Genomic DNA, 10,826 nt, shown 5'->3' with positions numbered 1-10,826 from the left:
AGTCGTTTTACATGGTGCTTCATCGCCAAAAGCAGTTTCAAGCTCCGCTGAGCAGTTATACACTTAAAGTCGTAGAAAATCATACTACGACTATTTTCACGAGTTAAATCCATGGTGATCCAACCAATTTCTAAAATGACGCCGCAATATAAAAACAAGTGACAGTCAGATGAAACAAACTGTATCTACAGCCAAAGAGTTCCATTTTCAAATGTTGTAATTACTTTTTAATTGTTGTTTTGTAAGTGGCTAGTTCCGGAAAATTATAGTGCGCCCTATGTAATAAACATGAATATAAAAAATATTACATAACACCACTTAAGTTGCTCTGATCCCAAAGTAACTCTAAAGCACTTGCGTTATGGAAATCGGAAACAACGACGAACCATAAACACCCAGACCCAAGACAATATAGAAAAGTTCGTTTTCTACATTGACTCGACCGGGAATCGAACCCGGGACCTCAGAGACGACGCCATGACAACCGGTGTGCAAGCCACTCGGCCACAGAGGTCGTCGTTCATATTTGTACCAAATATTGAGAACTCCTTGTTACTTAAAATTTAAACTTTCTCACTGAGGCGATAATTTTCCACATAATTCACCGCTGTATAAATTGCTATCAAAGAAAAAAAAAGATATTTATTTTCTTTGACAATTATCATAATAATTATCAAATAAATATCCACGCTGATACATAGTTTTGTTCTTTAATTTTTGTCTAAGAATGACAAACAATGAGAAATCTACATAAACATAAAGAAAATCTTTGAGAAAACGATGAGGTTCAAGACTTCTTTTTTGGTTTATTATAATAAATAAATTAATAAATAAATTATGCATTTATGTAAGGGTTAAAATTTAACACATTTAGATACGTCTTGGATACGAATACATGGCACGTTACGAGCGGCAGCATTTTGTTGTGCCAATTAATTTTATAAATGTTAAGATTTCTAGGCATATTTATCAAGATAATCGCCGTCTTAATTATCACTTCGAACCCTGATGTTAAGTACCATATTGTGTCCAAGCTTACATATGTATATCGTTTACATAGCGGCATTTTAATAACGGATATTGCCTTAATCCGAAGCCTAGTGTGAAGAAGATTGTAACGAATAGCGGCAGCCGCTACAAATCTTCTTTTTAACAGTTTTGTTTTAATTTGAATTCTGAATTTAAATGTACTTGTTCTTGGCGCCTTATTCTTGGTTATTGTCATTGTTTTCTCTGTGTTTAACTGCAATTTCTTTGGTTTTGCTCACTCTTCATTAGCACCCGAGCCCTATTCATACAGTCTGTTACAAAATAAAATTTAGGTATCTTTATTATTTGCTATGACGCAAAACACCAATGATACGAAATCGTTATCATAGCAAAACAAAACAATCCAGATCGTACATTATCCAAATTATCTTGACATTCTGTTATCCTCATTACTTAGAATAAAATGAATTAGTAAAATTTATATGACGGCTAGATATTAAAAATTGTATAAGATGTTTTAATAGTACATTGTTTTACGAGTTAATTAACACATTTATAAGCATCAGAATTTGCAATAACCTTATGACGTGTGTAGCGCGCGTTGTCATAATGTCATTACGTTTAATTTATCGTTAGGCGACTGTCGCGTCTACCCTGTTCCCATATCACGACTATCAGTCGTGATTGTGTCGTGGACGTTTATTATATCGTTGAACGACTGTCGTGCTAGCTGTTCCCACTAGATCGTAACGACAATTTATCGGTTCACAGCAGCCGTCTTGTCGTTTGCACGACAGAATTGTTCGAGGCTGCAATTATGTGTCACATTTTTATGGTGACGTTTTATTTACCGCCGGACGACTGTCGTACTAGCTATTGCCATCCCACTTTAAACTGCACGACTATCTGTCGTCTCGACATTATGGGAACGCACCCAAAGGGTGCACGCAACGTTTTTCTATATTTTTGCGAAAAAACTGTAATTTTTGAAGTCACAATACATTATAGACAAATGTATTTGCAATTTACGCTTCATTGAAATCGGGCTTAATTGATGGGGCTGCCTCGGTTTAGCATTTGGAATGTTTGCGCAGGCGCGTACTGATTAATGACTATTTCACCATAATGCGCAAAACGACGTCCTCGCTGCTTTGTAGACTGCTGACCAGCGCCAACTCTATCATGAAGACCATCGCGACGATAAGTAGCGTAGTTTGTATAGATAACTCATGTATTTTTTCAAATGCGGTGCAGCCCCAAAGCATCAACGCCCAATTGCTTCCGTGGCCCCTACCGCCCGTAGGACTCTTCAGTGCCACGTAGGGTCCACTTTGGGAAACTGTGATCCACCATAACACTTTGCAGAAAGCTACATGGAGTGAATCTCAGAAAATTTAAATCTGTGTTTGGAAGAAAAGGGTCTCACTTCGAACAACTTTAAAGTTAATTTACTATAATGCAAGAAAAATATAATTTGTAAAGGTTTACAAATTATATTTTTAGTTTAGCTCAGGGAATATTTTCAAATAGTCTGTAAAAGTTTGCAATTTGTTTAATAACCGCGTGTACTTCACTTCAGTGTCGATATTTGTTTGTATGGTTATCTTTAATTGTACTTCAAACCCAATGTTTATTGGCAAGATTTCATCCTTATCACTGATTCTGTCCATTAGTACAATAAAATAATGAAGGTTTCTTTTTGCATTTTTAGTTGGTTCGACTCCCGGTTCAAACAAGCGTCTGAAAAATTCTGTGAATGCAGTTATTCATATTAATAAAAATAAAAGAATGTTTCCTATAGGTAAAATTAACTTTACTAAGCGTTTAAGGTATTTCCCCTTCACGCGCCATTGATTTTGAACCGACTTCATAAAAAAGGAGGAGGTTCTCAATTCGACTGTATGTTTTTTTATGTATGTATGTTACGCGATAACTCTTGTAAAATTTGTGAATCGTATTTGATGATTCTTCTTTTGTTGGAAAGATGGTACCTCAGAAGCAGTTCCATTTAAATGTCAAGAAAATATTCCACCTCTGAGGGTGGCAAACTAGTGGAAAAATGACTTTTGCGGTCGGTTTTTTTATTACTCTCTCTCTCTCTCATCTTAGCGTTGTCCCGGTTGCGTCCTCAGCAGGGTTGCTGCGGAGCCCGGGGTCCGCTTTCCTACTTTTTCTCCTCCACTTTGCACGGTCTTCGGCATCCTTAGTGGTGAGACCATTGGCACGCATATCACCCTTGGCGACGTCAAGCCAGCACTTTTTGGGTCTGCCCCTTCTACCGGGGCCCGGCGGAGGTGGCATAGCCAGACATTTGTTTCCCACGTAGCATGCCGGTTTCCGTAAGATGTGGCCGTACCAACGTAGGCGGCTTTCTTGCAGTTTATCTGCAATGTCACGGACATGAAGGCTGCCGCGGATGCGGGAGTTTCTGACACGGTCTTTCCGTGAAACTCCACACATCCAGCGCAGCATCTTCATTTCCGTGACACGCAGCTCCTGCTTATGACGCTCAAGTACGGGCCACGTTTCACTGCCATATAAAAGGACAGGCCTAATGATGGATTTATAGACCTGTCCTTTCAGCTTAACCCACAGCTCTTGGGGTCACAAATTACACCAGTCACCTCACGCCACTTTGCCCAAGCGGCTGCGATTCGGGCTCTGACGTCGCAGTCGATGTATCCGGACGCGCTAAGTACAGATCCCAAGTATTTAAACTGGCCCGTAGGCTCGACCGCGTCTTCGCCTATGCGTACGGGTAGGGGATCTGTAGCGTTGCAGACCATGTACTCAGTCTTCGCCACATTTACCGGATTTTACCGGTGAGGAGCACGCGATTAAAGAGGCCGGTAAGGATGCCCACACCACGGGGACCCATTGCCTTCCAGGCCTCGATGGGAACCCCATCGGCTCCGACAGCTTTCCGATTCTTCATGCGACGAAGAGCTAAGTGGACTTCCTCAGGCGTTACCGGTCGCACTAGTCCCTGATTCGGAGGGAGGACCGGTGGCTGCCCCTCTCTGTGCTGCTGATTCAGCCGCTCGTGGAAATATGAGCGCCATCTCTCCTTCACCGCGTCGACCTCGCATATAAGGTTGCCATGAGGGTCTTTAATGCAGCGACACTTGGAAATATCTTGTGCCGCTAAGACCCTCGAACGTGCCAGCTTAAAGATAAGCTTCTGCCCCTCAGACGATTCCAACTTGTCATACAACGGCTGCAAGTGGTCCCGTCTGGCTCTGGCTACAGCTTTCTTAGCGGCACGTTTGGCATCCCTATATGCGTCGCGGTCTTCAGAAGATTCGGACGCTTGCCACGTTTTGAAGAGGGCTTTCTTCACCCTCACCTCCCTCTGGACTGTGTCGTTCCACCACCAAGTTTCTTTGTCACATTTGCGACCACCCTTGGACAAGCCCAGCACCGCTTTCGCCGCCTCAGATATGGCAGCCTGAATGTTGTCCCAGTGGTTCTGGACTAGATCACCTTCAGTGTCGGCGCATTTATCGCCGATCGCTGAGATGAACTCCTGGGACGTGGTACTATCAAGCCGCCACCATCTGATTTGGCGTCGGCAGCGCTCAGCGGGCTTGTCGGCCGGCTTTACGCAGAGATCCATGACAAGAAGACGGTGTTGCGCAGTGAGACTCTCACCTGGTATGACCTTGCAGTTGGCCACTTTGCTGATATGGTGTCTCCTGGTGAGTAGGAAATCGATTTGGGTGGCGTGTCCGCCGCTCTTATAGGTGATTAAATGCTCGGGGTTCTTTTTAAAGAACGTGTTCACGATGGCGAGGTCGGCCGCCGCACACGTTGTGAGGATGTCTCCTCCCTCCGCGTTGCGACTGCCGTACCCGTAGCCACCGTGGACCCGCTCGAACCCTTCACACGCCTCACTCACATGACCGTTCAGGTCGCCACCCAAGACGACTGCCTGAGACAAAGGAATGGCACTCAGCACTTCCCCGAGTTGATCCCAGAACCTCGCCCTGTCCGTGTCGCTGCAACCGGCCTGAGGTGCGTAGGCGCCTATCAAGTGGGTCACGACCCCTTCGATAAGCACCCTCACTACCATAAGCCGGTCGCTAAAGCGTTTCACTTCCAGGACGTGATCGTGAAACTCCTCGGAGAGCACCACGGCCACCCCGTTCACGCCCCCAGGAGCACCGGTGTAGATCAGCTTGTAGCCATTCCCAATGAGCCGGGATCTGCTGCCTTTCCACCGAGTCTCCTGCAGGAACGCCACGGCGACCCTCCGCCTGGAAAGCACGTCTGCTAGCTCCCTCGCGCGTCCAGTCAGCGTGCCAATGTTCCACGTGGCAAAGCGGAGCTTCCTGTGATGGGTAGGGGCTTGCCTCTTTAACCGTGCCCACCCTTGACACGGTAGCCCTAGTCCACTTGCCACAGAAGTCGGGCGAGGCTCCTGCGCGCCGTTTTGCGGCGGCGCCCTATCCCTATGCCATATCCTTCTGTTGACTTCCATAAGTTGATGTGGCGGTGTTAGTTTTTAAGGGAGCGACTGCCGTCTGACCTCCCAACCCCCGAAAGGGAAAATCCCTCGCTAGAGCCTCGTCCGTCTATCAGCAGGCGCACCACTTGCAGGTGAGGTTAGCTTGGGCTCCAAGATGTAGGTGGAGCCCCCAAAACGCCCTAAATTTTTTATTACTCTATACTGAGATTATTTCCACTTTGTGTGTTAACCTCTCGTGTCCTTATAAAAAAATATATGTACATATACATAAATACATACATATATATATATATATATATATATATATATATAATTGTCAGGAATGCATTATATTTTTTTAAATCATAAATATTTATAACGGCCAGCATTCAAAATGTAGTAACATCTGAGGTGGACCACCACCAATATAAGTTTTCTGTTTATCATTTTACACCTAAGAGGTGAGCTACGGGAAGAACGACATGCCCGTGGTCCACCCAGGTGGACATAGATGATCTACGGAAATAAATAATTTCTCGTATTCCACCCAGGTGGACCAAAGAGGTGGTCCACAGGCAAGAAGGGGTTCAGCGTAATATAAATGAAACTAAATCTTCATGCAAATAATCACAAATCTGTCTCATCATAACTTTTAATTACTTAGTTACTAAGTTTTTATTGTACGCACATGCATCCTATACTTTGCAATTAGTTGTAAATATCTGTACAGGCTGTTTGAATAATTATTGCAAAGAAACAAACTTATCTAATAAATGATTACAATAATTTTGATTTTTACGAACAATTTACGTCAAAATAAAACAAATATTATGAAATGTCAGTAGAGTTGTGATCGATTCCATAGGTTGCTTAGCAAAGTACATGTCGTCAGTTGTTAAACATCAATGGTCCAATCGTCTGAAAATGAAAAAAAAAAGAATTAAGTAATCATAATATTTTCTAGACTTCGCAATTCATTGAAAACCCTTATAAAACCCAAAAAAAAACAGAATTCTGTATGTGCAGCCGGATCGCAAGAATTTTTCTTAGTGTTCCATCTTTGTATTAATAATTTATAACAAACTAGTGGAATAATTTTACAAAAAAATGTTGAATGTTACATTCTTAAAGCATTGTAATAATCGACAAACTTCATATTAAAATACTCTTATTTTGTCAATTGATGTGAATTTATATATAATAATGCAGTTTTAGTTCTGTATATACATTGGTGTATTTTAGGTATTTCGCACTATCTGATATACAGTTGCGATTCTCTCATAGAACTGAGTACGGAGGTGACACCTTACACAAGGAGTTCTGCATAGAGTACTCTACCACCAGTGAAACTTAAGTCAAAAAGTAAACTTAATAACACTTGTGATATGAAGTTCATTGAATATCACAATCTTTTACGTTGTAACGTTATTCAATTTGTTTGTGAAATTATTCCACTAGTTTATTGTAACTATTAACATAAATTTCAAACCCTAAGAAAGATTCCTTCGATCCGACTATATTCGTATCAGCGTCATCAGCATACTGTGCCGACGAACTCTGATTTGAAGAGCTTACGATTTTTTTTAAGTGCTTGCTGCAGATCTTTGCCTTTGGTTTTTAACAACTTTTTTGCCGTAGAGCCATCAGTGAGAAGTCTATGAAAGTTTTTTCTACGTTCAGCAATACTTTAACATTATCTTACTTGAAGTATAAGTTAATAACACTTACTTGAAGTAAGTTCCATTGAAATTAGGCTCGGAAATTTGGCCATGAGCGAATGGTATTAAACAGAGCGTCCCCTGGGCACGCTGTGGCCGTAACCTGTCTGTGTCCACGTAGCCAGTGAGCACGTTGGATACGACCGTTTGACATTCCCATGCTTATAAGGTTTTGAGTGGCGCTCAGTTGTGCAGCAGGTGGGTTAACAGCTGAAACAAAGTTCGTACATACCATGAATACTACTCCAGAAAAAATATTTGAATAGGCTCGTAATTGTCAAAGTATCACACGAATTTCCAAATCACACTCGCAAGTTATTTGAAGAGTTTTATGTGTCTGCCCTATTGTGTGGGTTTCGCCAAGATTTTTTTCGCCCTTACCTATAATGTATAAGCCTGCATAAAACTTGTATTCTTTTGTTTACAAGGCGCGTTTAGTTCCACAGGACCATCAGTTATTTTAATTTTATTATTAGTTATGATTAGAAGACCACGAGGAAATAAGTGGGGACACCAACTAGGTATAAATAATTATGTGGGTTGCCACCCAGCCAGTTGGGGCGTACATCTGTCTGTAGGTGCTGGAAACGACTGAACGGGTGCATCTGAAGACTGGCTTGATATGTGGTGCATCTTGGGAGAGGTCTATATGCTATTCAGTCAATATACACTTACAAGTGAAGGTTCCAATCAAACAAATTCCGATGCTCCTGTTGTTAACGGCGGGAGCATGTGCTCCTTGTGTAGTCCAACCTCGTCCTTCAAATACCTGACCATTGCCGCCTACACAGAAACTGAAAACATCATATAACATGAAAAAGACATCATTAAAAATATGAACACGTTGATAGCCGTGGTGGATCAAAATGACAGTCTCTCGTCTCATCTCGTCTACCTCTTGGTGCCGTGGGGGGTTAAATATCACGTGTACATACTCTGTCCGCCATTGCGACTGGCGTGGCCGAAACGTAAGAATGATTGCGTTTAGGCCGCACCGGGTTAATATGTCCGGCACTAAAAATAATCCCAAACTTGAGCCAAATAATGAAATATCGCGAAAAAATTTATATACATATACAAATGAGACCAAAAACAGTCTTATAAGCCATATTTGTCATAAACAAAATATTGTCATATTTTGAACATTTTTGAAAATTCTAGTCGGCGACGAACGTCTTAAGCGAGAATATGCTCAACTTGCTGTAATAAATATATATTAATATTATTTCTATTCACGTTGCCCCACTATCAACCATTGCTGAGTAAAAGACGTGAGGTCTTTTGCACCTTTAGTTTGTCGCTACAATATTTTTTTCACAATTGTACCCGTGCACTTCAAACTATAAAAATCTATTGAATAAGCGGCAAGCTATGCATCTACTTACTTGTAACCAATATCTGCCCAACCGTTACTATTCATGTGTTGATTTTGCATACTCCTCATTTGACTTGCGCAAGAGTCCTGTGTAGTACAAGCTCCGGTAACGGTGTGGTGGATGATAACTTCCGGCACAGGTGTGGCAAGAGTGGTCCGGCTGTTTGGCGCTCTTGCACCCCATTGTGCTCGTGTTATTATTGCGACGTTTCGCGGCTCTGTACGAAATCAGGAAAAAAAAATTTAGTAAGAAAACTAAAGTATTTGACTAACATGCATGTTTTATTATGTATATAATTGAAGTCAACTCAAACTCAAATTCAATGTTGGTAAGAGGACGTGTTAAAATTCTAAACCACATAGTCTATGCAAGGAGAACAAAAAGGTCCGAACATATTTCAGCTATTGCTTTTTATCTTTATAATAAACAACGTTTTCGTGATTTAAGTGTAGTTACACATAGGAAATGACTATATTTTTTCTGATATAAATCACGTATATTTGTTTTTTCAAACAAACCAACGGTCCGGTGTAAATCGCCAGATGCTTTATACGAGTACCTATAATTTATTTGAAGACCAAAATCTTACAATCTAAATATAACTTGCAAGTAACTTACCAGATTCCTGAGTAGGTAGGCCATGAGCGAAGCACGCCAATGCCAACACAATCGCTAGTTTGAACATGGTAGCTGAAAAGCGTTTATTGCGTTTTGGTAAAAATACATCAATCTATTATTAACTACACCATAACATTTTAAAACCCCATCTTTACTTTTTTTAAGGATATCAAGTGACGGGACGAACAAGTCGTGCTCCTGATGGTAAGCGACACGCCTGTCCATAACAGTTGCAGTGGTCACTCAATGCTTTAAAACACAAACATCTGAGGGACACGCCACTGTGCTGGTGCATAAGTTGATTGAGACATAAGTTGATAAGTCTCATGTGCCTATAATTTCACCAGCACCCTTACCGTTCAAAACCGGAACGCGGTAATGCTCACATTACTGCTTGGCGGCAGAAATAGGTAAGATGGCAGTAATACCCTGGACGAACTCTTCACAAGAAGCTCTACTGCTACTATTCATTGCTCTATAGTTAATTTATTAGCTTTCACTTACTCTACACTACAGACAGTAACAAAAAGTAACAGAAATTTGCTTAAGAAAATGCGATAAATTATACTTACTTGTTTTAATTTTGCGCTTTTCCGAAACTCACAACCCTCCACAAAATCAATGACTCAAAGAGCGATGGCTCGAATTTATAGTAAAATGTATCGCAAGATAAGCATAATAAGATGTCATGATAATTTGGATAACGTACGAGTTGGATTAACTTTGTTTCCCTATTATAAATAGTGATTAGCGATTGCTGATTTGCGTCATTAAGATTATTGCCTTATTTATAGTAAATAATCAAGGTATTGTCTGTTATGCGTAACAATCTGATTGTACAATTTCGTAGGTATGGTTCACGCTACCGTCCATTTTTAGTTTATTAACAAGAAAGTAACCTAGAAAATTTATTGGTGCACTTTCAGTGCCATACGCAAAATAGGTGTTGCGACGTGAATTTACGGATCCTCCTGCGGCCGAGAGGTTGAGTAATAGTAATAGAACGTACATATGAATTTATTGTAGAAGTATAACAGGGAAAAGGTGAAAGAAGGAAGAAAGGAAGGACAGGTAAAGTAAAGGCTGTAACAAAAACAGGTAGGATTAAAAACAGGTACAACAATATAAAAACACTCCCTACAGAACTTAAAGCTTATTATTATATGATTTGTGAACTTACCTCAAGGGGCCTGTATTCGTAGTATTGCTGCCTTAAAGCATTTAGGTTCACATGAAAGGAGGGTACAGCCTTTCCTCTCCGAGAATTTTGATGGTTATGGCTACGGAACAAAGCAACAAGTTACGGGGGCGTTCTAAATAAAAGAAAAAAACACCCTTGTAAACAAATTTATTTAGGTAACCGCACCTATTATTTTTAGCCACCGCTTATTTTTTTTTTTTTTTGACGGGGGGGAAATCTTTATGGATACCCCTGAGCCCAGGGAGACTCAGGGGTTATGTGGGGACTCTCCCTCCAGACTGGAGGGCCTACCCCACTAAAACCCCCCCGGGTTTCCCTCTCGCCGGTTGAGTCGGCGCCGTGGGATCAGTGAACATTCACCACGACGCCGCCCGGCCGCCCTAGCTTATGCCAAGGGCTCCCGCGCCAACGGAGGGGCGAGTCGGTTGTCCTCTGACCGGCCCCCCAGACGAGTGAGGCCGTGCAATGCAGGCTCC

The 10,826-nt window shown here is 41.6% G+C and overlaps 1 protein-coding gene across 1 annotated transcript; it reads right to left on the bottom strand.

Moving 5' to 3' along the window:
* Positions 1–6,320: 6,320 nt before the first annotated feature.
* Positions 6,321–9,221, bottom strand: LOC113229890 (peptidoglycan-recognition protein SC2-like). Its single transcript, XM_026463581.1, has 5 exons — positions 9,150–9,221; positions 8,541–8,748; positions 7,831–7,949; positions 7,166–7,365; positions 6,321–6,355 (listed from the first exon to the last, which is right to left on the bottom strand). Exons 1-4 carry the CDS (start codon positions 9,214–9,216, stop codon positions 7,187–7,189), a joined length of 573 nt encoding a protein of 190 aa, XP_026319366.1. The 5' UTR covers positions 9,217–9,221; the 3' UTR covers positions 6,321–6,355; positions 7,166–7,186.
* Between the last annotated feature and the right edge of the window lie 1,605 nt (positions 9,222–10,826).

Source organism: Hyposmocoma kahamanoa, unplaced genomic scaffold (genome assembly GCF_003589595.1).
Source record: "Hyposmocoma kahamanoa isolate Upper Pololo Valley unplaced genomic scaffold, ASM358959v1 100270, whole genome shotgun sequence".
Taxonomy (NCBI): Eukaryota; Metazoa; Arthropoda; class Insecta; order Lepidoptera; family Cosmopterigidae; genus Hyposmocoma; species Hyposmocoma kahamanoa.
The sequence above is the reverse complement of the archived record's forward strand: the minus strand, read 5'-3'. Positions and strand labels throughout refer to the sequence as shown.